The sequence below is a fragment of the Oryzias melastigma genome, linkage group LG12 (assembly GCF_002922805.2).
Source record: "Oryzias melastigma strain HK-1 linkage group LG12, ASM292280v2, whole genome shotgun sequence".
NCBI lineage: Eukaryota > Metazoa > Chordata > Actinopteri > Beloniformes > Adrianichthyidae > Oryzias > Oryzias melastigma.
In genome coordinates this window covers 25036851-25064149 of record NC_050523.1, presented here as the reverse complement: position 1 = coordinate 25064149, position 27299 = coordinate 25036851, and the positions used below count along the sequence as shown (strand labels likewise).

At 40.5% G+C, this 27299-nt stretch overlaps 1 protein-coding gene across 4 annotated transcripts in view; it reads right to left on the bottom strand.

Moving 5' to 3' along the window:
• Nucleotides 1–27299, bottom strand: part of LOC112144148 (transcription factor 4) — a 262277-nt gene that overhangs the window by 141412 nt on the left and 93566 nt on the right. For all 4 annotated transcript variants that reach the window (XM_024268487.2, XM_024268485.2, XM_036214524.1 and 1 more), the window contains one exon: nt 3640–3698. In XM_024268487.2, coding sequence (XP_024124255.1) covers nt 3640–3698 — 59 coding nt within the window. The remainder of the gene's footprint in view (nt 1–3639; nt 3699–27299) is intronic.

Here is a 27299-nt window from a genome sequence, read left to right as displayed (position 1 = left end):
ATATTGAAAATGAAGATTTCCTCTTCAGTAGGACAGGTGGATCACACCTGCAGCCTTTGCTGTTTCTGTCAAATGATTCATTTCCCACAAAAAATTCACAACCACTGTCATAAAAATGGATTCATGAGGCAAACGTTCCCATCAAAATATAATAAAACAAACAAACAAATAAATAAATAAATAAATAAATAAATAAATAAATATGTTTGGCTTGGACGAAAAACATTAATAAATGCATTAACTTTATTTTTTCCGAAAAACATAACATTAAAAACATTTTTAAAACATGAAAAAAGCATTTAATGTATTCAATATAAAAATATAGAACTATATAGTTAAGTTATTATCAGAAGGAAAGCAAAAATTAAATTATTTTTTCATTGATTTTTTTAAAATCCTATTTCACAGGAACATTTCATCCAGAGCGTTCAGAATGTAGACATTTTGCTCTATTTTATCATAGAAATATGATGTAAAAAGTCAAATTTAGGTTTTAGCCTCAGCTGTTCCTGGAACTAAAGGAGCTTTTTTAATCCTTGACATTCCTTCTCTCTGATAACCACAACCTCACACTAGTTCAGATAAAATGAATAAAGAAGTCATTTCAAAAAAAGAAAATACTTGACAACAAGCTAGGAACCAGATATCAATATTCAGCACTTAATTAATCTCAATAATTGTTACATTTTCAATTGATAATTTACATTTCATGGGAAAAATGTCCCATTTTCACTATGTTGTACCATGTTTATAAGTTATGTAATGTCAAAGAAAAAATCAATTTTCACATTTTAAACAAATCTTGTCACATTTCGAACTAATGACCAAATCTGCAGCATTTTTAACAAAATTAATGATCATTGAACTGGAGTAGGTCAGAGGTCACCTTCACTTATCCAAAGGTCATGTATCATCAACATATTTATACTTTTCTCCTTCAGAATCTACTTGAGTTACTTTAATTGTGCTAATAATTAAACAATTACAGTAAATCAAAGAACATAAACACTGGAGCTCTGGTGTTAAAAAGTTAATGGAACCTGTTAGGTTAGTGAGAGTCCTGGACCCAAAAGCAGGCGGGAGACAGAGATGAGTATAGAAAAAGTTTTATGCGGTATGTCGGATGGCGGTACTCTGGAGTCCGAGCCGGTTTGCGTGGAGCAGTGGATGGTGGTACTCTGGAGTCCGAGCCGGTTTGCGTGGAGTGGTGGTGACCTGGAGTCTGGGCCGGTTAATTTGGAGCCGTGGATGGTGGTGAAATCACATGAAGCAGACGGACTGACGGTGACTGAAGGTCATGGTGGGTAGATGAAGGCTCCAGGCTGATGAGGTGATAGGATGCAGGTGAGCAGGAAACCAGGGGCGTGGAGAGGGCAACCAGGAACCCGACAGGAACGAAGCTCAGACTCAACCAGCAGTTCTTTCTAATCCAACAGCACGTAAAGTCCAAATGCCATGCTTGACACGAGCGTGAGCGGGTTGTGTTTCTGTGGGAGTGGGCCGTGTGGGCATGTGTGCGTGTTCATGCAGCTGTCATGGCTGAAAACTGTCCTCCTGACAGGAAAGAAGATCAGAAGGATGAAAGGTCCTTCTAAATGATTAAAAACAAGAGCACAAGGCCTTTGGTGACAAACAGGAATTTCCTTTCTGCTCTTCTTTTCATCCAAACACCCAGCAGTCTAACGCCTGGTTCACACTGGACGCAGAAGAGCGCGCGGCATCCGCTCTCTCCTGCAATTCTCACCAGACGTGCATTTTTCCGTGACGGCTGACAGGAGCTTCTGGAAGAGCTTTTTTTGCTTTTGCCATCATGGTTAAGTTAATAACCTAAAAATATGACCCCAAGTTTCTGCTGAGAAGAAGCAAGTAGTTAGTAGACCTCCACTTCTATCATTCATCTAAAACGCTCCAGAGTCGGCCCACTATGTTGATCTGTGTGTGTCTGTTTTTTTGTATGGGGGCGTGTCTGTTCGCGTGTGTGTTATGATTGTATGTTAATTTTCATCTCGACAGTCTGTTTAGATACAAAAACATGATCGTATTTGTCAATTGTGGTATTTTATTGTGAAAAAATTGTTATATTTTGAAAATAAGCCGGACTTTCTCATGTACCTTAATGTAATTTCCTGTCAGGATTGACGCGGATCGCTCGCAGCTCGCACACAAAATAGACCGGACACCGAAACGATCCGCGGCGGAGGACCGCAGCGCTCCCCGTCTTGTGTGAACCACACTAAAGGTTAACAAGGGCGCAGAATGGAAGCGGCCTCCTTTCTGCGGCGCTCCCACGGCCCGGCGCTTCCGCGGTGCTTCCATGTCCAGTGTGAACAGGCGTAAGTAACACTGCTCCGAGAATTCAACGGTCTGGTTTTCGAATTTGATTTTTTCCCACAACTTTTCTAAGGAAAAAAGGGAATAAAATAAATTAATTAAAATGTTAATAGGGAGGTCTTCTCCTGTCTCCAGCTTGCATGTTGGATGGTTGTAGAGAAGAGAAGAATCTGTGTGGCCATCTGAGCTGAGACGGTGGCATTCAAACAGGTGAAATCCTGATGTGTGATCCTGACAAGAAACGCCTGCAAAGCTCCAGCTCAAAGCTGAAAGTGACATGGGTGCTTTGACTGAAATTAAACAGTTTCTATAAAAGACATACAATAAAGTCCATGAAAGTGCAGTAACAAAAGAACTCCAAGCAACTATAGCATTGTAAATCATGCTCTTTGGCCTTCTGGCATGCTTCATGATATGTTGCTCAGGATTTGTGAAAAAAAAAACTAACATCTTCTTCTGTCAGTTGTTTAAAAGATTTTCACATTGATTCTGGTTCAAGTTGTGTTTTCTGTGCTCACTATGCTGACAGAGTTATCAGTGTAAGACAAATTATGTTAAGCCAGAAAACCGTTCAACAAACACTGCACAAATCACCATATCTAACCAACATTCACCACCTATTCACACTTGAAGCTTTCATACATTTGGTGATCAGTATTCTGCTCATGGGCACTAAGACTGCCAAGTCTGGGATTTGACCCCCTATCAGTAGACTGCTCAGCCCAGTGAGCTTCAGCCAGTTGGTTTTATTCTGTTTAGGTCATGAAATCTGCAAAAACCGCTTGGATCACGTGCACATCCTCCAACATGAGCTGCTCCAGGAGATGATCAGAGTGAAAGCAAACATGTCTGCGAATTCTCTCCATCTATGTTAGCATGGTGGACCATCGGGTTCAGTTCTCTGCTTTTCTCCTCATAAAAACTGTGTTTTGTGCTAAACCCTTGAACACCTGAGGGGGCGTAAGTAACACTTTAACACTAAATCTTAAACATACTGAAACACACTGTACTTCTTCAGAATCTGCTGGAATTATCATGTTAACGGTTGAAAAGTTACAGTAAATCAAAGAACAAAAACCCTGGAGCTCCGCTGTTAAAGGGTTAAAATACAAGTAAGTGCATGAATGAACAAAAACCAAAAACCAAGCCGACAGCCCACGGCAAACACAGAAGCGTGTCAGTTCTGAGTGTTAGCCGCTCCAACTTTGACTGGAGTTTCAGTCAGACAATTCTCCTGGTAACAAGCTCTGAAGGCAAAGCACACACCTGCTGCTCTTTATCTCAGGGGGAAAGTGTCATTGGACTGACCTGGTGGCAGTGCGGGTTGGATTCCCTGCTGTACGAATACGAGCTCCTCTCTGTTTTACCTGAACGGGAGAGAAGGAAGAGGCAGTTAGCACGGATGGCTCAGTGTGTCAGGCAGGAAAAAGACAGAGCACATCAGAATGTAGGAGTTATTCATTCTTTAGAAGGAAAAACAATTCTACACGCCGTTCAAATGATGGATTAACAGAATATCCTTACTTATGGATGAAGCTTTCATGTTTGGATTTGAAAATCATTGAATAAAACACCATAAAATGAATTCCAACTGGGGTCCCAAAACTGCGGCCCGTGGGCCAGATCCGGCCCTTCTTCACATTTGGCCCTGCCCCCTAAATACTTTCAGAGACACATTATTATTTACTTTTTTTTCTTAATCTGGCTGATCGAGACCGACGTAGAGCATGAGTTTTGATTCCACCCTTCTGAAGTCTGAACTGAGACGGAAAAGGAAAGACTATTGGTCTAATCTTTAAAATGTTTTAGTATCATGTTTCCTGTGAAGATTACAGAAATTCATTATTTAAAAAATTTGGTAATGTGCGGCTTTCTGGAAAACTGTGATTGTTAGACTTTTTCAATAAGCCTACAAACCGACCCCGGCCCCACATCAGAGAAGGAAACAGTTATGTGGCCCTCACAAGAAAAGGTTTGGGGACCCCTGCTATATAATACCTACTGCTCCAATGAGAAGTGATCAAATCTAGATGTATATCCAACAGAAAAAGCTTTCCTTTCTGATGTCTCGGCGCTGTTGTGTTTCCGAGAGCAGAGCAAACACCTGACGTACGAGTATCACACGTCTGCATCATCAGCTTTGCCTCAAATCTTTTTAAATGACAGCCAGCGCCTGATAACCACATGACAAGGAGGTGAGGTCTCTTTGGCAGGTAAGTCATTTTCGCAGGCATACCCAGGTGTTTCTCCCCATGATAAATGTCTGGTGAGCGCCGAACAACGCCATGCCTGCTGCTGCGTGGAGACAACAAAGCTCCCGCTCGGGCTCTCTGCTCCTTCCATGACTATTTTTACCACACAGACCTTCCTTTTTGGATCGAACCTTAAATCTCCAGCCAATCTAAATATCAAACTACAGCTAGAGTGTAATTACATTGTGCTGTGGGTGCAGCCGTACCAGATGAGATGGAGGGCTTTTAGAACAGGAGTGTGTGCAGAAAAATGAAGCGTGGACGTGGTGCAGAGCTGGAATCGGGCCTGCATGGACCGCCGCTGAATACATGCCAGCGTGGTAGTCGATGCAGAAGAGGTTGATAATTACAGGCGTACAGAATAAAAATGTGGTCGACTGTGTGTGTGTGTGTGTGTGCGCACGCAACCGATATAGCGGCCTCGGCTTCAGCTACAACCGATGCCAGCTGGACCGGTTTGGCACACGTACAAAGACACCCCCACACACACACAAAGTACAGGAAATTAGTGGTGAAGATGCACGCGCGCACGCGCACGTGAAGCTATGTTCCATCTACAGACACATTTATGGATGCTACCATCCCTGCACTCCAAAATAAACCACAGAGCAGATGTGCTTTGGAGCAAAATATATCCATGCAGAACATACACACACATGCATTTAAGAATATATTTTTATCACACGACTTTTAGCGTCAAAAAATCTCTTGACCACAGGAAAAATGCTCATTTATTAGGAGAAATGTAATTGCGGAAGAGCTCAGGCTAACAGGCCTTTGAACACTTCAAAAATATGAAACTCTAAAAAGGTGTAATAAAATCAGAAATAGAAAATAAAGCTTAGATACATTCCATCATTACAAATCTTTATTTGACCATATTTATTTGATTTATTTTAATCTCATGAAGCAGTAATAAAACTTAACTGTAAAATTCAGCATCATTTTACTCTCACTGTGATGCTTTAAAGACTGCAAAAAAACGTAAAACGTAAAAAGTAAAATAAACCTAATAAATAATCACATTTCAAAGCATTGTATTTTATTTTTTTATAGAGAAATAACCAAACATGGACAAAAAAGGCCATATTGTGGCGTTTGCGCGCGCTGATCGAATCCGCCCGTCACATGATGTCTGTCTGGTTGCGGGAGTTTAAAATGGAGGAGGGCCAGCGTTGGCACGAGCTTCATGCCTTCTGGCACAGCAGCCGTAAATAAAATACCCAGTCGAGCAGCTCTCCATTTACGCGGATAAATACCTGGAGTGTTTTATACATTCGGAGGCGCCCGTAGGAGAATATGTAAGACTTCCATTTAAGGATGCAATAACAAAATCCTGGTGTTTTTTTATTTCCTCCTAATGAAGCAGCTGCAAAAAGCCCTCTCTTCTCCATCTAAATTCAAAAAGACAGACTGAGAAAAACAGGTATGTTTTATTCTTTCAATATTTAAATTTTATTTGACAAAAAACAGCTTTCCTGCTGCTTCGGTCTGGCCTTTGTTTGAAGAAAACACTTTATTCTACAGTTAGATTTCGGTTTTATCTTTATTTTTTGTTATTCTATTAATTAATTTAAGTCTGACAACATTTTAAAACACCCCAAATCAAGCAGAATGTTTCTGTTCATGGTTATTTTTTTTTCACTGTGTCCAAAATGAGAGTGCACGAGCCCACCGTGTGTGAAACCAATTTTTAGATGTTTCTTTTTTTAGGCTTCGCTCAGCTAAAGCGACGACCTCGATGCAGAAATACCTGCAAATATGACACAGCCACTGTGAATGGAGGCTTTACCCGCCTCTTTTGTTTTTGCCCCAACATGGTGGCCTCTTGCCCTCCACCATCTCTGCAGGCTCAGCTCATGTTTTACACACACAAACAAAAATCCCTGCTATTTTAATTTGTCTCTTCAAGAAAGAGCAGCGATGGGAGGGAGCAAAGCACGATGGGAAGGGTCAGCCAGGAGGACACACACCCTGTCAGCGGATGCTGTGCACGCAGCCGAACACACGCACACACACTCGCCCGCACAGGCAAGCATTTCATTTCAAAGCCTCAAACCAAAGAAAGCATTCTGAGCCGAGAGTCTTTTAATGATAAAAGCAATATGGTTATTGATTAAAGCAGATAAATGAACAAAAGCATGTCAATTTAATGCTTGCAGAAGTCCTTTATGTCTCAAAATGCATCCTTTGAAAAATAAATTGTGTAATATTTCTCCTCAATTATGACCACGTAATTGAAGTTTCTATTTTGTAAAAGAAATAAAAATATTTGAAGACTTGCTAGTAAAAGAAGCAAAAAATAAATAAATAAATAACATTTACAAAATGCTTTTTTTTTCTTCATTATTTTTCTACCTTTAGATCAGACGTAAAGCTGGAGGAAGTAATGTGACAGACAAAAAAAATCATTTAGAGGACAATTACAGATATTTTTGCACCAAATTTGTTTTGACAGTAAAAATATTGCTTGCTGGGTAAGAAATAGTTACGTTTTTTTTAGAAAGGAAAAATGGAAAAAAATAAATTAAACAGCTGGACGACGTGTTAAATAAAGAGTCTGTATTTAGCTGTTAGACAAACATTTAAATCCAAGAAACATAGAAACAATTAGAACTACTTTTACTATTAAACCTGATTTTTATGTTTTAAATTGTTAGTCTAATTAGTTAGTTTGTTGCAGCCAAATGCATCAAACTGATGGAACGAGGAGATGAATGAGGAGTAAATCTAAAAAGATCACGTTAGAGTCCTCTGAATGTTACGTTTTCTCAAACAATTGCTAGAGGAAGACCTTTAAAGAGGATCCAAAGGTTTTCTGTCAACAGAATGGTGCGTCTTTGATCAGTCAAACAAAAGCCGCATCTCGCAGTGTAGAATCCATCAAGATCAAAAGCACAAGTGACTCTGAAAAGAGTAACACTTCTATGCAAACGGATGAGCATGAACTGTGTTTAAAAGATTTATTCCTGCAGAAGCTGATCAGGTCATACAAATCTTGGCCTGAATTTACTAAACACATGGGAAGCAACCACAACAGGATTCTTATTTTTCTCATTTCAATATTTTTTCAAACATAACAGAAAACACTAAAGAATGAATCCTCAGTCTCGTGTGTTCCATCCGCACCAGTCAAAAGGCCTCGGAGCTGAAAAGCAGCTCAGACCAGAAAACTTCTGCTATGATGTGCTGAATGACATTTCTCTCCCAAACGTCAACCCAGAGAGCCCTGTTGGCGTTGGGGAGGAGCCTGAGCGGCCCACTTGGTCAGTGTGGCGACAGCTGAGAAGCAGAACACGGAGGACGGGTCTTTGTTCAGCCCACTCTGCTGAATAAAGGCCATTGAGAAGTTGGTGAGCCAGGAGCACCAAATCCCTGCTGATCCGCCGCACAGACTCTGACACAAACACAAATCAGCTCCCCTACAAGCACAGAGCCAACAGGAAGCAGGAAGCTGACCGCTCTGACCATGGAAGACTACTTCCTGTTCCTCCAGGTACATTCACTGTCACGGATTATGGGAAATGAGTCCTGAACAAAAATTAACTAAATAAAGAAGCATAAGGAAATAATTACAAGAAGTGCTGCATTGACAGGATATAATAAAGTAATTAACAGAAATAGAGCTCAAAGTCTTTGTCAGCCCGGGATTTTCTGGAAGTTTTTTTAACCCTTTAACACTGGAGCTCCAGTGTTTAAAGTTCTTTGATTTATTGTAATTTGCAATAAATCAATCAGTAGATTTTAAAGGAGCAAAGCGGCTCCTTTAAAATCTACTGGAATTATTTTAAAGATTTTATGATGGTGACGCCTCTTGTGTTAAAGGGTTAACAGAAATATAATTTATTTATTTTTCATCATAAAAAGGAAAAAACAATTTATGACGGTCAGTTCAAATTTGAAAAAAAATATTTTCCAAATGATTTAATAATTAAAACAATTAAACAGTTGATTTTTATTAGTTCCATAAGTTCTAAGCTAAAAGTACAGAGTTCATTTATTTAAAAAGATTTGTAGATGTTAAGAAAAAAAGTGACATGGCTTCATGAATGTTTGAGACACCACCATACATTCATGCATACATATGTATGTATGTATAGCAACATTATTGCAACAGTTTGTCATGTGCGCTCGCGGGGGCTCTGTCTGCTCGTGGAGAAATTTTCAGCGCGAGAGTGGAAAATGACTTATGACAGTTGGGGGCGGAGCTAGAGGGCTGCGTTGGCTTTCTTCTGATTGTATGGTGTTATTCATTAGTCGAAAAAGCCTCCTCAAATTCGAGGCGTTTCCATTTGTCGTGGTCACCTTTTTCATGCATAATCTACACGCGGCCTCATCAGGATTAAGGGACTGTGAACCCAAAGTTCTCCCAAACTGTGGAAGTTGTTCTTTTAGACACCAAGTCACTGGTGCACGACTGCCATCTTTCTTCCCGTCACTCGCTCATGCGTCTGTCTCACTTCAGAGCTGTAACATGCCGATGTCACATGTTCAGGATGCTCCCCAGTAAATTATTTCTGATTAAAATAGTTTTTTAGAAGTGAAAATTTAAACCACAATAAGAGTTACTGAACCTTCAATCAGCTTTAGGTATTCAAATCATTTTATTTTATTTTGTTTTTTTTTTAGAAAAAAATAATGTCTTTAATAAGTCGGTAATGACTGTATTGGAAAATGATAGCGTGTCTATTTTTAGACCCTCACAGTGTACGGTACTACCTTGATACCGCGTAAGCCTAGTATGCAGTGGATTTTTGCACATGCCTCCATAGAAGAACCCCAAATCAAGGTCAGCTTGTGCCTCCTTTTTATTTCAATCTTCAAGCCTGGTCTGTCTGAACACCTGCTTCTCCAAATTGTTGCTGCCTTTTAAAAATGTTATTGTTTTTACTTAAATCTTGTATGATAAAGAAGTCAAAAGTAACGAGCAGGTGTTTCAGGAGCTCCTCTGTCTTTTATTTGTCGCGGATTGACAACCATTTCTTGCCGACCGCTTCCTGATTTCATTGCTGATTTGTTTGACAGCAAAAAAACAAAAAAGAACAAGATGATTTTGTTGAAGTGGTCGCTCAGCATCTGCACGCCCGCCCCCTGAGGTTGAGACACACATCCAGGATTTCTAAGAGTGAAAAGCAAACACTCAAACCAAATGATTCCCCGCGACGGTGCCGTAACAAGTCCGGTTTTATCAAACGTTTGACTGACAATAATAGAAGAGGTGAAGAAGTGATACGGGAAAGGGGGAGAGAGGTGGATAAAGGAGGGTTAAATTCTCTCCTCCTCAACGCTGTGTGTGTGATGGGGGAGGGTTGGAGTGTGCAGTCATGAATCATTCTGAGCGATTCGAGCGTTTCCATGACACCACTGGGCACCGGTCCAAAAGTTTCCACAAAGTCGGAGAGGTAGCCACACACACGAGTGAGCACACAAACACACACTGGTAATGCCACACACTGCCAGACGTCGAAACCTTGCTCTGTCTTCAAATTTGAAGTAATTTATTTATTCCTAGTCTTCCGTCTAACATTTGTAGTGAAGATCAACATGAATTTCACAGACGATGGTCGATGATGAACCTTCGGTTGACAGACAACCTCCCACTCCACACGCTCCACCACCACGACCCCCTGCCGTCCCAGCAGGCACTGATTCCCTGGCACCGGGGCGAGCGAATACATCAAACAACAGATGAATGTATACGAGCGTTGAGAACAAGTTGAGAGACGTGGCGTGCAGCTCACATCTGCCACCTTCCATGCTCAGCTGAGGAAGCCTTTCACACCACACCTCCTCTGGATGAATATTCAATTAAATATGCAGAAAAATACACCACAAAAGACACATTTATTCCAAAAACTATTTCCTCTTTTGGTAATATCAAAATAACAGCAGATTAGCCTTACTATTCTATTTTCTCAAAGTTTAGCTTGAGTGACAATTTTAGGGATGAAACGTTTAAAAGCCAAGATTACACCGTTAAAATGAAGGGTGGGGAAAGTATCCCACTACGTTTACATTTAAGGAGTCTAACATTTAGTGTTCTAAAGTTAAGAAACTATAATATATTTTTATTACATGACACCAGGTTTTCTACATTGTTATTTTCATATTAGCAATATTAATTTAAAAAAAGATTTGTTGGATTTTTTGTTTTTAAAATACAAAAATCATACATCAAACTGAACCAAAACTGTTTCCAAAGAACGGAATGGTGAGGAAGTGACCCGTGAAGCGTCCGTAATCTGCATCCTGAACGGCAGTGTTTCAGGTTTTTTTCCCCTGCAGCAGCAGGTCCCTCTGAGAGCATGCAACGATACTATGAAATATATGAAGAAACTCTCCGTTCCATAGCTGCACTATTAAATAATGAAAGATTATCACTTAAAAGTCTCATTTTTATTGCTATTTTTGACAAATTACAACAACAATCTAGCTTGAATTTTGGTTATTACAAAAAATTGGCATTACTCTGACAAAAGAATATAATTATATTTTAAAATTTTAAATAAATATATTTTTTTCTTTCATTTATGAAAAACATTTCTGACATTAGAAAAACAAATTGGCATGGATTGGAACTGATTGATTTCAGGCACTCAAAACTAAAACATACTGGTTCATGTTACTGCTGAATATCTTGAAAGGGACTGGTAAGGCAGCAAATTTATATAATCTCACTCCTATTTTCTTTATTATTTAATTGTATAATTTACCACAGTGTCAGTGTAAAAATATAAATGACCAACAGCACAGTCAGCTGTTTGCCCTCATCTTTCTGCCAGGATTTTTATTTGTGCATGCTGTTTGAAATAATTTATTTATTTTTTCATAATGCATTTTTTTTTCTAAAACAATACAAAAATCTATTGATATTTATTCTATTGATATACAATATTGATAGCTCTGTTCAAAGTGCAGAGTAAACGCTGTGTTCCAGCAAAAGCCATTTAAAGAGAAAATCCTCCAGTTCCTTCATCAGGAAGACACTTCAAACTGCTACAAAAAGGTCAAGCAGCTAAAGTCTCATGGAGAGGAAGAATGAACCTTACTTCACCTGCATTTCTCTACAACTCCTGCTAAGGCTAACCTGAGTGTGATTGTGCGCTGGACGCTCTGAGCAAACAGAATCTTCCTGGAGAAGCGGCCCGCTCCCTGCTGCTCCCTACGCAGTACTAATAGTAGCTGGCTCCCCGCTGAGCGGTACGTTGAGATTCCTGGCACTGATGAATCATCAGAGCTTTTGGCTAACAGGGGCAGCGTCACAAACTGCCTCAGTGTTAAAACCGACTCACATGGTCCTGGAGCGCTCACGGGAATTATCACCAGTGCATCGAGACACTCAAATTAAAAGATGGGGGGTTGAAAACACTCCAAATAAAAGGCGTTAGCAATCATGAGGTATTGTTTGAAAGCACAGAGAGGATGGAGGTGGAGGGGAGGTGAATGAGGGCTCCGTTAAGTGAAGCAGAACTTTTTACTTACAGAGTGAGTTTCAGAAGTGTGTGTGATGCTTCTCTGTCTGATCTTGTGACTGAGACCCCGAGACCCCCTCCCATTACCAAACAGACTTCATTATGGCAGGAACCCTAAAAACCACCCGGCTTACGCTCCTTCCCCCCTCCTCCATCCTGGCATCAACACACAAACAAAACAAACAACGGCGAGGCGGCAAACTGGGCCCACTGCAGACCAATGCGGACGCCGCGGCTCACACCCAAACCGCGGGATCAACGTTCTGGAAGCAGCCCGGCTCCAAATCGCAGACAGATATTTGAGTTGCTGTCGTTTCTCTGCAGTGGCATTTTTCATGCGAAGCTCGGGTTCGGTGGAGGCAGAGCATCCATCGTTGGGTGTGTGTTTTCGTTCGTGTGTGTGTTGGGCTCAGACAAAACGGGGCTGCTGAAATGCGGCAGGCACTGCAGATTTTTGTTGGCTCGGTGACAGCGCTGCACCCGTGCCAAGCCCCGACGGCAGAAACGACTAAAAGACGCATAAGGCTGGCATTAGAGCCCCAAATCTCCTCTCCCCCCGTCCATCCCTCCTTCTCTTTCCCCTCTTTTCTCCCTCCGTTCACTTTGGTCGGGGTTTGTCTCGATTTGGCAACTTTGCCATCCGTGAATTCATCAATCTGTTTTTATTTTGCTCTCATCTGGAGTCGGAAACATGGCACCTGAAACACAGTGGGTGGTGGAGCGACGCTTTGATGCTGTTTTCACTTTCAGATATCCACCCATTTCTGCTTTAAAATCCCCGCTTTGTTTCATAAGTGATGCTGAACAGCAGTTTTAGATGATTTGATTCTTCTCAGGGTTTAGAGTTTCCCCAGCATATCTGCAGTCTTTGTCTCTGGGATTTCGGGCGGCACTTCCGCAAATACCTTGGACGAAAAAGCATCTGGAGTTACATCCATGAGGCACTCAGCCCATGTTCCTCCTAAAACCTAAAACAAACGAAGAAAACAGCACACTCCAATTATGCTCCCAAGACAATAAAGCACAACAGAACGAGGGGGAAATATGTAAAACATTCAGGATTACCTACAACTAAAAGCCTGACTCTTTGTTTGGAGTCCATTATGGACGGGACAATGTTTAGCTGCTGTGTAAACAAAGGATGCTCCAGTTGTAGCTGTAAATTGGGTTTGAGTATTGTTGTGGAGACAGATGACGACTGCTAATGTTGAAGTGAAAAGGTTCTTAGAGGTGGATTTAACACGTTTCTCTCTTGTCTTTGGGGTTGAGGCGCCAAGACAAAGAGTGACGTGGCAACGGCAGAAACGGTGTGAAATTCTGAATTAGCGGTACAATATAGAAGTATTAAAGTGCAGAACAATGAGAGCCTCATTGTGAAGTGTTGTTCTCTCACACTGACTGAACAGACGAGCAACAGCGAGGAGAACAATGTTCTCTGCATCCAAACAGGGTGAGGCCTTCAAATGCTAGATTAGCCCCCAAACATCCTGCCGCAATTTCAGTCCATATGAAAACTGGGAGAACTCTTCCACTGAGTTTCTCACATGATGGTCAAACCGCTCTGGTTCAGTTTCATCCAGGTTATTCATGATTATAAAAAAAGCACTAGAGTACTAATATATAAACCTCTTTAAGGGTCATTGAAAAAAAATTAAGTTAAAAAAAAAACAATTACTATCTTGTGCGCACCAGTTATGTTGGGTTCACACTGGACGCGGAAGCAGCGCAGGGCGGAGTGCGCGCGGCCTCCGCTCTCTCCTTCAATTCACACCAGACGCGCATTTCTCCGCAACGGTCGACAGGCAGTCCTGCTAGAGCTTTTATCTGTTTTTGCCATAATTGATAGGTTAATTAATAAAATATGACCCCATGTTTCTGCTAAGAAGAAGCAAGCAGTTAGTAGAAATACACTTCTGTAATATATCTGTTGTTGAGACAAACTGTCTGTGTGTGTGTGTGTGTGTTGTGTGTGTGTTGTGTTGTGTTTGTGTTGTGTTGTGTTTGTGTTGTGTTTGTGTTCATTTTCATCTCTACAGTCTGTTTAGACACAAAAACATGATCGCATTTGTCAATCCAGGTGTTTTATTGTGAAAAATAGTTTCTATTTTGTAAATAAACCAGATTTTCTCATGTATGATGTAACTTCCTGCCAGGATTGACACTGATCACTCGCGGCTCGTGCACAAAATAGACCAGACGGCGAAATGATCTGCTGCATGGCGCGAGCCTTCCACGGAGGACCGCGGCGCTCCACGTCTGGTGTGAACCACACCATAGGTTAACAAGAGCGCCGAGTGGAAGCGGCCTCGGTTCCATGCCGCTTCACGGCGCTTCTGCGTCCAGTGAGAACCAGATGTTACTATGTCAGGCGCAACAGTTACTAATTTTTTTTTCCGATGTCCCTTTAATTGGACGAGAGTATGCGACTATATAAAGTAGGAAGTTCTTCCACTATCTGTTATATCTGTTGATGTGTGTATGTGAGTGTAATGTTCAACATGGTGTTCCATCGTTTATTGTGGGAGTTACGTTCTAAAAATAACCCGTGATAGGTCAGAGCCATGTAGAAGGATTATAGATGTTTAAGGCTGTAAATCTCCTCACTGCATATTTTATAGACTTTTCTCAAACACACTTTAACATTTTCACAATTTTCTCTCTTGTTGAAACTCTTAAAATTCAAACTTTCATAGAAAAGTAATAGAATAAAACAGATTCATTATATTATATTATAATGTAATTTATTCTAAAAGGAGGTTGATTGACAAGGTCAACAGCCAATCAGGATGCAGAATACTGCACTGTTTAAAAAAAAAAAAAGCAAAATTGCTTTTTAAAAAAAATCACCAAAAGAGTGAGATACAAAAGGTGTGGATCTTTTAGTTGCACTAGTACCTCTCTAAATGGATTAATGTCCACATTTTGTTTATTAAAACAAGGCTTAAAACAAGAATAAAATGACAAATTAAATGATTATATTTTTGGTCATGGACAGAATATTTGGTTTTAGCAGCCTGTTCAGCAGAAACAGAAGGAGGAACTCAGGATTTATCTCTCAGTCTTTGTTAGCTTATTAAGTTTTTTTTCTAATATTTAGACAGTTGACCCATCTGACAGTAGATGTATGAATAACTACATTCTCTGTGAAAAGCCTCCCCACTGTTTGACAGCCAGGCAGCATTTAGAACTGCTGAGCTGCATCACAGAACTGCTGAAAAACAGTAATTCAGCTAACAGCACGTGAGAAAAACGACAAATATGTGTCACTAAATATCAAATGAAGGAAGGCTGTCATCGGTCCATCACATGACCACAGACACACAGGAAAGCATGCAGGCTCTGTCTGCAGACGAATAAAAAGCAACCTTTCTTTGTCCTAAGTCTGCTGGCTGCTTCTGGTCCGGATTTGTTCTCAGCAAGTACAGACCTGAACGCTCCTCAGAGAGGAGAGGAGGAGCAGGAGGGCAACCCTGTGGAGGTGAACGGCGGGTCAGGTGCTGTCAGACTGGAGAGGTCACAGGGTTCAGCACTACATTGGCATTTCTTCCTGTCACTGTCCTGCTGTCTGATCATTTCTCCCCTGTCACCTCCTCCAGCACAGTCAGGCTATTTTTGCTCTTGGTGTTTTTCTGCTTCTTTTTCTCCTCTGCTCCTCTTCATTTCTTTAAACTCACTTTCCCCTCTCTCCTTAAGGAATGACTGAGTAAAGAACGCGTTTCTGTGGCAGAGCAACATCTCCTAAAGCTCTAATATTGTTACAAATTATGATTTATTGTATACACAGGAAATAAAAACTGAATGCTTAGAAGAAAACCTTTGATAGTAAAACGTTTTAAAAAATCTTGCCTGAAAGGAAAAACAACAGTCCTGCATAAACACAAGACCTTTAACATACTTTAACTTTTCAACCGTTAACACAATAATTCAAGCAGATTCTGAAGGAGAAAAGCGGCTCAATGATGTTAACGGTTGAAAAGTGACATTAAATCAATAAACATAAACACTGGAGCTCCAGTATTAAAGGGTTAATAGAAGTTTAGTTTTTTTTTAATCAACTTGGATTTCAAACTTTCTTCTCTTACTTTAAGCCCTCCTCCTCCTCCTGTGTTCTCCCCCTCCTGCCATCAGTGATGCACCTTTCCATCCTCTTCCTCCACTCTGACTCCCACCATAATCCCTGTGTTTAGACAAATGTGACAGCTCCTGAACACCTGGACAGCTGTAATATGAGCAGTAGCCTATAGCGGCGCGTGTGGGAGCCGCCTCACAGCGCTCATGTGTTCTGTGTGATTCCAGCGCAGCCACCTGGCCGCTAAATAATGACATATCTGCTCCCACACAGCGTGGAGGAGCGCCGATCAGAGCGCCGATCAAAGCGGCAGCGTCGCAGTGGGGCAGACCCCACCTGACACCACACAGCGAGGGAGGGGAGGAGACGGATGGACAGCGGGAGGAAGCAGGGAGGCGAGGGAGGCATCCGAGTGCCTACGTCAAACTCCAACTACAGTCACCTGTGAGATGCAGATAAACAAGAAGCTTTTTTTCACCCGATGACCGTGTTGCATAACAGTGGTTACACGAAGCAGCAGGAGTAACAACAACGAAAAAACAGCTTTTTCACAGACTTAAAGTCCCCCTCCAATGAAAAACAGGTTTTTGAGTTTTTAACATGTCTGTGTGGCATTTTTCTTCTAAAAAAGAAAAAAATATAACAAGAAATCATTTCGTGTTTGCATTTCCGAGTATTTCTCCTTTTAAGTGGATGTCACTTAAAGTCCCAGAGAAAAACGTTTGAATTCCTGAAACTTTCCTACGTGACAGTAGCTAGCTAACCCGGATGTAGCTGTAGAGGCCGGAGAAGATAATATAACGTCCCACTTCTGTACTGTAAATGATTGTAATTCAGTGAAAGGTCATACTGATGTTAGCTTTCATTATTTCCCCAAGGAATCTGAGGAAATGTTTATAGGCGCTCCGCCCGGTGGATCCTAATCCAGTAGTTTAACCGGACACTGGAACCGTTCTCCTGAACGTAACCCTTCGTCTGCATCTAAAAACATCAGCAATGGCTGCACGAATCTAGAAACTGACGCGCGATTAGACCCTCTCTGTATTCTGGCATTTGATTAGATTTCTTGTTCAGGTGAATTCAACAATCAGCATGTGCTAGCATGAAATCAGTTATGAGCTCCAGCTGCTGCTGCTGCTACAATGCAGCCTGAATGATCATGTTTTATTTCATTTTCATTTTTTCATGGGCTTATCGGAGTCTGTGTCTCGCTAACATGTCAGGGGGGGAGAAGGGGTGGGGTTAAACAGCTTAACACCATAAGCCACGCCCACAAAGAGGGATTTTTGAAAACAAAAGCTTCAGATCAACAGGAAAAATGGCTTTTTAAGACATTTAGGAAGTGAAATTTTTGTTAAAAACTTCACAGTCCTAATTAAAAATTAAAATGGTGTATTGTGTAATCATTGGTGAAAAGAATAATAAAAATATCTGTAAAAAAGAAGCAGAGGTTGTACTAAGAAAATGAGCATCAAGAATCGCTACATAAAACAGTATTAAAGGTAAGTTACAAAAGAAAATTGTAAAGAATTACAAAATACTCAAAGTCTATCTTCGAAATCTTATGAAATTAAAGTTTCCTCAAGAGACAAATCAGAAGAACAGGTTTCATTTTTAGTGCTGAAAACATTTGCAGGTCTTCAAACAAAGCCATCAAACAAAAAGAGATTATTCTTGTGGAGAAGCATGCCTACATTCTGACAGCTGAGGCAGGTCCCTCAAGACGCTGAAATCTTCTGAGGAACTAAAGGAAATGCAGAGAACTGCTCTGCTCTCAAAAGGCTTCATGCTCATTTAATAAACATTTATTGTATAGAAAACAATTCAAAACAATCTAAACTTGACCTGAATAGTCAAACTGATTTTCTGCAGTTGGTTTGAGGCTCTTGAAAAAAAAAAATCACAAAAATATCTTGCTCTTTTAAGCATAAACAACAATGACACAAGAACCTATCATCATCTCTTCAAGCTGAACACGGAGACTGTCCAAGAACTTGGTCAGTTTCTGCACAGTTTCCTGAATGAATCAAACTCCCTCTACACACTTTGTAGATGTTTCTAAGATAAACTCTCAAAGCTTCAAACCTTTCTAGAAAATCAGTTCAGTTTTTTGGAATGGAAACAAATATCTGATCGAGATCAGAACTGTGTCTGGCTTTGGTAGACGGTACGTATTCTGTCCAGGAGACGCGGCACGAGGAGATTGAATGACTGACAAGGTCAACACCCAATCAGGACGCAGAACACAGTGTGCTGTTAAAAACGAAAAAAAGCATGCAAAGCTGCACCAAAAAAGATGCGAGAAATAGCGAGACTATGAAAATGTGAAGCGCAACGTAGAGAGGGAAAACTGCACTAAAAGCTTGACCTAAATGTGTTTTTGCAAACATTTTTACAGCCAAATTTCCAAAATAGAAGTAGCCACTTTTTGATGTGATCAAAAATAAAACCCCAGATATAAAAGTACTGTTTTGTCTGTTTTATCTTCACCTCCTTTTAGAGTCATTCTTCAGCTGGTCAGCAGTGAACCTTTTCTGAGCCGCGTCCTGCACAGCCAGGCCGCTCTGCTCTACAGCACGGCCTCTTCCCGCTTCTCACACGGATTTGAACCGGGCACCGCAGAAAGCCTGAACGCTTCAGCAGCTCGTCTCCTATGGTGTGCAGCAGCGGCTGCAGAGCCCTCTCTGTCTCCACACGGCTCCTTCCTGAGGGCATCAGAACCAGAACAGCTCCACCTCCCAGTGAAGCAGAGCGGCGGTCAGAGCGGAGGAGCAGCGATACGCACGGGGACTGTCCGGCCGCTCTGGAGGCCTCTCAAGCGTCTTTCCCTGTCACAGGGTGGAGTATGCACTCTTCCTTCCAGCTGCTGTTCAGCTCTCTGCTCGGAGGCGAGACTTTCCTGTTTACATTTGAGCCTAAATATCATCATCTTTTTGAACAGGATTTTTATCATTGTTTTCTTTACCACAAAAACTGAATGTGCAGCACCATGAAAGAATAAGCCATCCTCACTGATCAATCACCTCTCTTTGCCTTATTTTTGCGCCCCTGTCCCTTTTTTGTCATGTGCTCTGATGGATCTCCAGCCAGCGTCCCCCCTCCCATAATTATACTGTCTGTAAACGTGTGTGGCTGCGAGAGCGGGGAATGGCTGGCAACAGCTGGAGAGAGAAGGGGAGCACAGCTGCATGAGGAAGAGAGGGGAGATCATCATCATCATCATCCCTGACTTCAGTGTCACTCTGAAGTCTGCGTATGTCAAACACTCATCACAGCTGATCCGATCAGCCTTTAATACCCACGTTAACATCAGCTCCACATGAATATCATTTACAGATGAGGATAAAACGCACGGCGGAGAACAAAGTGATCCTCCACCATCACAGCACGATCCAGCCGGGATGACAAAAACAAAATGAGAGAATACATTTGAGACATGAGGACAGATTCATTTAAAAAGGTTAAAACATTTCATTAACTTTGCGTTTGTAGTTTTGGACAAACTAGTCTGTTTTCTGTCATCTCCAAACACCTGAAAACCACAAATAATTGGAATTAAATAAAATATTTCCAAACAAAATGACAACTTAACATAAATGTGAACATAAAAAGCACTTGAATTACATAATTGTTTGTATAAGTTCCTTTATTTCTGCCAAATTACAGATAATCTTAACATATAAACAACAAAGTAACAAAGTGTTTGTTCTTCCTTATGAGCAATAAAAATGTTTTATAAAACCAAGAAATATTTTAGACTTTTTCATTCCTTATTGATCAAAGCATTTTGACTTTAAAGGGAAAGGAGCCAATTTTAAATGTCATTTTGTGCGTTAAAACATTTTCTATTATTTACTGGGGAAAAGTTTCAGGCTATGCAAGTTCCCCCACCGGAAAAAAGTCATTAATTAATAAATTGTCAAACAATACAGACATTAAAAGCACTCATTAGGGGGGATATAATGAATAAACATGAAGAAACTAATAAAATACTTTGTTCTATGTTTATGTGTGTGTTAATATATACATAAATGTACACAATTGTTATCTTGCCGTTCTTTTCAACTAATTGATTTTGTTTTGTGTTCATGTTACTCTATATAGATAAAGAGATGTTTGTAAATTTAATTTGGGCTGAATTTGAACAGAAGGGCTGGGACTTGATAAGCTTTTAGCCCTTTTTCAAACCCTGAACATTCTTGTTACATTTGACGTTGTTTATGGGATAATTTGCTTTGTTTCTTTTTATTTGTTTTTTTTTTTTTTTGGTGTTCTTGTTCAAAAATAAAAAATGAAATTGAATTATTAAAAATGATACTGCTTTCCAGGTCTCGAGCATTAAACTCTGCAGCTTTGAGCATGAAATCTTTGAGTTTAATGTCAATGAGAGAAAATAGGATCCATTTAAATGGATCATTTTGACATGCAAAACAGTTTATCAAATGAATATTTGAAAATCTTTTTGTTTCATCTGCTCACTTCAGGGGTCAAAACAAAGAAATCTTCATCAAGGTGATCATTTTAAATATGTTTATGAATAAATACGTTTGTGTCGTTACAACATGACATTTTTGTTCTCTTCTTAATACCAAATGTGAGATTTTGATAAGAAAAACTGTTTAAAAAACAGAGAAAAAAGACTGTCCTCTTGAAGTTTATTAACACTCTTTGTCCACATGTGGTAAAATGGTTGTGGTGTGAGTTCATTTGAAAAAATAAAATAGATGTTCAGCAGTTTTTTCTTTTTCTCAATTTTATTAGAGCAAAACTATGATGAAAGGCTTTCTTGCTATAGCTGGATCGCAGTAGCATGCCAATGGTCAATCTCCTTCATATCCTGCAGTGGTCGGAGGCTTTTGGAGTCAAACTCTGTATAAAGTCAGTGTCTTCACCCCAGATAACAACATAAAATATTAAAGAGAACGCTCTGTTCTCTGGATCTGTTTTCATCCTTGGGTTTTATATCCTGTTTGCATGGATGAGTCCTTACTTCCACAGACGGATGATTTCTATGACTTTGAGGTAGCATCTTCCAAAAGTCTGAATGTGCGTTTAGTATTTTAACTGTTGACATTTTCAGAGGTGGATGGTCCTGTGACCCACTGTTGTGCTGACAAAGCTGGCTTTACCTCACATTCACACAGGCACATTTGTGTTTGGATCTCTGCTGTAAACCAAGCGAGGAGTCGAGTGGTGAAAAGGTACGGGTGCCTTACCTATGCTTCATACAGTTACCCCCTCATGGTTTACCCATGTTTGGGGTAAAAGTACCCTCAAATGAGCATTGGTGGAAGCTGTGTGACGTTGCCAGACTCTATGGTCTGCTTCAGTTCGTGTTTCGATCCTTAGTCTTTGGTGTGCAAATGTAACCGGATCGATTCTGCGTTGTGTTTATGGGAATGAAAGACGTGGGAGCACAGCAGCACCCTCGGAGACCACCTCCATTTATTGTGGATCTGACAATTTTCCAGAAGGGAAAGACAGAAATCACGGTGTTAGCTGCCTGTATTAGCTCCTCTCCCACCGAACGGTAAAACAGGAAGAGGGAAAGCGAGCGCCCAACATGTAAAGAAGGAACCACAGAAGAAGAACAAACTAAGGAGGGGTTACCCAACGCTGAATTGAGGGGAAGAAATAAACTTAGAGACAGTCAATATTTTGTGTAATTTTAAAAAAAGATCTCATCTCGTTCCACAAAGCAAACAAACCCTTGTGAAGGTGTGAGATTTGTAGGAATCAGTCAGTGGGACCATCCCAGTTTGAATCAACCCCTCTGTTTCAAAACTCGTTTCTTTTACTCATTCTGCTGGGTAACGTCTGCCTTTGAAGCTCTCACAGGCTCTTAGCATGAAGTTTGAAGGCAGGTAGAGGTGCTGAGCTAAAAGCAGCTTCCTCTGCAGTCAACAGTGACAGCGTGAGAGCAGTAAGACTGAACTAAAGCTGTGAAGTTAATGCAGAACTGAGAGTAATTAGGAATCTCTGTAAAGCAGACGTGAGTGGCTGATGCAGGTGTTAGGTCTCTGTGGGTTCATCTCTATATGAGACCCCTCTTTGATTTCAGCACTTAAACGTATCGATGATAGTCTTTAGATGTTTTGCATTTAAATGCAGCGTTCTGAACACTCAGATGGTTTGAAAATTGCTCAAATTCTCCTGCATTTATTCTGGTAACATTGTTGTTGTTGCTTCATGAGGTCACCATCACAGATTGACAACAACAGTTGTACAAATTGTGCTGCCAAATCAGGTCGCTGGAATGAAAGTGCTCACACGTTTCCACGGCGTCGACCAGGAGCAGCAGTACATGTGTGTGTGGGGGGTGGGGGGTGAACGTTAAGGCTGATTTTACTTCATGATCCCTCATCCCTCGGCCGAAAGCATCAGCGGCGATCATCCAACACACACACTCACACACGTGCACACTGAGACAGCAAGCAGCAAGCTAGCGCTTAAAGCAAAACTGGGCTTCCATGGTCATCCATTATCACTGACAAGCTAAATGTACCATGGTACACCATATGGTACAGGGAAAGACAGAGAGACAGAGAGAGGAAGAGAGAGGCTGAGCCAAGCAGAGAGAGAGAGAGAAGTCCTGCCTAAGAGAAAGGAGAGATGAAAAAGAGAAGAGAAAGGAGAATGTAGAGCATCACAGCCCAGGTCTTTTATTTCTCCTGCGTCGCGCTTTGTTCCACATGTAAACAATAACCTGCACAGACGAATGCATGGAGCGTTAGCTGGGATTTCTCAAGACAAAATATTTATTTAGGCTTTTGTATGGGGTTCCATTTGTGACAAAAACATCTTTTTGTGTCCACTGTCTTCATCTTTGGTCCATTGTCTATGTCTACTGAACAAGTTTATTGAACATTTGTTCACATCAATGTTCTACTAAACAATATCTTCTGCATGTCCACGCTTTAGTGAGGATAGTTTTGTATTTGCTTTGCGATGTTTCAGCTTTATGTTTTAAACGTTGCCTTTGCTATAGTCGTTCGATCTGGTCGTCAGAAAAGTCCATAGCAACAGTTGCTAGCATCGTTAGCTCCCGATGCTTCCCCCTGTTGTCAGAAAAGTCCTTGACAAAGTAAAGGGAACAATTTAACGGACATACGAAGGACGACATGGGGAAACGACAGGAGCTAACAATGCTAGCAACCGTAGCCATGAACATTTCTGATGACACAGTGAAATGGCACAGTGTAATGACAGGAGCTAACAATGCAATCCCCTGTTGCTAACTACCCTTAATGCTACCACGTCCAAAGACAATATCAAACATCACAAAGCAAATAAATGGTAAATGGTAGGGCTGTGGATCATTGCTTAAGTGGCGATCCAATTCGATTCACGAATCAATTTAAACGATTCACGAATCAAACCACGATTCTTACTTTTTAATATGTTTATTGCTATGTGTGTGTCTATTTACTGGATGGATGAAAATTACAATTATTTGTATTTAATCATCATGTATCCCAGGAGATCAGGATCAACAAAACTAAAAAAACCCACAAAGATTCAGATGGAAAAATATTTTGTTTGTCATTGTAAACTTTTCTTCGAACCCGCAATCTTCCGATCAGGAGTCGACCGCACAACCGCTGCACCACGGCTGCACAAAGCTGTCATCAAAGAAGAGTGGACATTCAGAAAATATACATGTACATAGACATGAACAAATGTTCAATAAACCTGTTTAGTAGACATAGATAGAGGACGCAAAAACATATATTTGGCAAAAATGAAACCCCTTACTTTTGGACATTTTTTATTTCAATAGAAAATAAAGTTTCTATCAATGTTGATATTTCTTTATTTGTATCATGTCCGTTGTTTCTTTTTGCTTCTAGTTTAGTTAAATTCCTCTGGAAAGAAGACCATATAACAAATCAGAGAAGCTTTTCCTTCTTTTTGGGTCCCTAATTATGTTTGTTTTTTTGGTTAAATTAAAATGACCATTGCTGGTAATAAATCGATGCAGGTATGCACGTCTGGTTTTGTGTATTTACCAAATCCTCCTCCTCCTGAGTCAGAGAGAAGCATGGCTAATAGCTGTTCAGCTCTGATATCATAGAGATGATTTCTGAGTCTGGATGCAGGTGAAACGCACCAACAGGATTCTTTTAGTGCTCGCTGCCACCGAACTCCACGTACACGTTCTCAGCCAGTCACTAAACAGAAACTGCATTTTAAATATTGCAGCTCAGACAGAAAATAGGACAAAATATCTGTAAAGACAGAGGAAACTGAAGCAAAAAAGCGCCGGCACCTCTTTGTCTCCAAACACAGACGTACAGATGAAGAGCGCTGGTGAGGCGGTTACCTAAAAGCTTGCCACAGGAAACATCTGTTCACACAGACACGTTCAGTTTAGACAAAACCACAAAGAGAACATCTCTACACAAACTCTGACACCTTTATCAAACTTCTTTCATCCTGATGTCATGAATCATATTTATTCTTACGCATGTTTTCAGCCAGTCGTGACACATCATTAATGCGCAGAATGGCTGTTTTTTGTCATCTTTTCTGTTTGTATCTGATGTAAGTCAGGCTAAAGATAAATTAAATAATGAAATAGTATTCAAATGAAATCCCAAAAACAAAAGTATGAACCTAACTGAAGCAGTTCCTTCTTAACAAGATTTTCTGATTAGAAATGACTGCTTTGCCGTTTCTATCTTCCTCTGTTGGTTCTTCTTGGATTCCTCTCTGTGCAACAAACACAACCCCTCTGAGAACACACAAGAACACACATCACAACCACAGCCAGCTTTCACAACAAAGACAGAGACTGTGCCATGCTGCTGCAGAGGGGGCAGTGCCACGTTGGCAAAGCCCAGGGGGCAACTGCTATCTCGTGCCAACACTTCACACACACCCCCCCACACACACCCACATGCACACACACACACACACGCATGCACAGCAGACATAGAAGCACATCAGTATTCCAGTGCCGTTGCAGAGTTCACTCCTCCGTAAGCTTTGTGTGGTTTCACGCTCGCCACACAACACACTTTCACTCCACTTTTTACCCAACTGGAGCAGTTTCTGCTCGACACACGCCACGTGTTCCAACAGAAACCGGCGCCGAGGTCCAAACTAAGGTCTTGGTATGTTGGTGACCTATTTCAGAATAAGTTAGCGGACATGGCGTTCCTGTAATGTTGCTTCACACTAAGTACTTATTCCAAAGAGTTAGGATTTAATGGAGACATCACTCAGCATTTCATATTAGAGGTACTATTCATTTCACTTGAACAGACATTATGAGAAGGTCAAAGCTTACATAAAACAGCACTTAACTGAGATAATCCTGCTTTAACCTGAGCAAAATCATCTAATCTGTAGTTTTATTCTTCCTGGGGATTAACATGCACTATCCTTGTCTTTTGGCTCTCTTTACAGCGAGCCGCCAGTCTCCACTTCCCGTCTGTATCCACCCTGACTGGATTTCGCTCCAATTACAGAACACCGGACAGTTTCAAGAACTTTGAATATTTCATGGATTGAATGCTAACAGGTTAAATTTGAGCCTTAATGATGCACACAAGTTCAGAATGGATTAAATCCAACCATGTATTCCTGTTCAACTGAAGTTGTGTGAATAACAGCACTTCCATGTACAGTAGTGAAGATCACTCGTATCACAGAATGAAAGACCAGCTATCCCACCTGATGAAAGCAGAGTGGCCTCCTTAGATGAAGCTGAGTGGAGCAAAACCCCTCCAAAACCATATTTCAACAGTTGTATGAGTTCAACTAAACTGACACATTACTCATTAGAGATGGGCCGATATCATTTATCCTGGCCGATGTCGATAACCGATATTTCCCCTCAAACTCTGGCCGATCACTGATATTTGCTGATATCCATATTTAAGTGTCTAGAATAACACAAAGTTTAGATTTGCTTTTTGTTTCTTTATTAGAAATGCACACATTTTCTATTACAATGCAAGCACATTGTACTCAAGCTTTTTAACTTACAGCAAGGGATCTCATAGGAGCAAGTATCACTTTAAAACTTTGAAAGTATATCTGGAAGCATTCAGACCATTTACTGACTAAGAGACGCAACTGCAAATGATCAGCTCCCCATAGGGATCTATTAAGAACAACATGTATCCCTATCAAATATAAAATACAGTCAGAATAATGACTGACTATGACTGTAAACATCAGCTTCCAGGGCCGAGACTCTATGAGGAACAAGTAACCATATCAAAGATAAAGTGCATCATGGCCACTGAAGATGCTAGTGCTGATAGCTGAAAAAGCTGAAGTTAGCCAACTAAAATATTAGTTAAATGTCGAATTAGCCTAAAATACTGAAAAAACCTAAGTTAGCAAAAACAGCTAGCATGCAGCTGAAATATTAGCTAAACTTCAAAATAGCCTAAAAAATTGTATTTAATGTTAAAATAGTCCATAAAGCTAGCAGAATGTCATTATAACTTTCAGCTTTACTACACTTTGACTCCATATAATATAGTAACAACAAATCAACTATCAAATTAGTTGTCGACTATTTTAATAGTCTTTTAGTCGACTTATCGGGGCAGCCCTAAAACGATAACCTCAAATCATGCAAATATCGCCGATCCCTATTATTTATCCCCACAAGTAATTATACCCGATAGAGAGGTGTGGCCAAACTTGTATGGCTGTGGTTGATTGGTCTGTATGTAAACCTCAACCACAAAAACTAGCCAGTCCCAGTTTGAGTCTCCACCTTCCTTCACATGTCTCAGGAATCACTTGTGTTAGCTCAGGCCAGCCGTCTGTAACCTGAGGCTCTGGAGACACTTACGGCTCTTCCATCCCTTTTCGGCTAAATGCTAACATTTTGAATAAATATTTTTTTAAAAAGTTAGTTACGTTTAGCCCACGATTTACTATGCTGCACAATAAATATTAGTCATTATGATAGAAAATTTCATTTTTGACCTGGTTCTCCTGCATTGTTATATCAAGTAAATCTGCTGCAGCAAGAATATCTTATTTGACACAGAGTGTATTTTATTTTGAAAGGAACGAGTATGTGCTGCTGTCAAAAGTAAAGAAGATAGAGATTATTGTTCAATTATTGTTGATATTAAACCCTTTAACACCTGAGGGTTCGTTGGTGATGCTTAAACACAAGATCTTTAACATACTGTAACTTTTCAA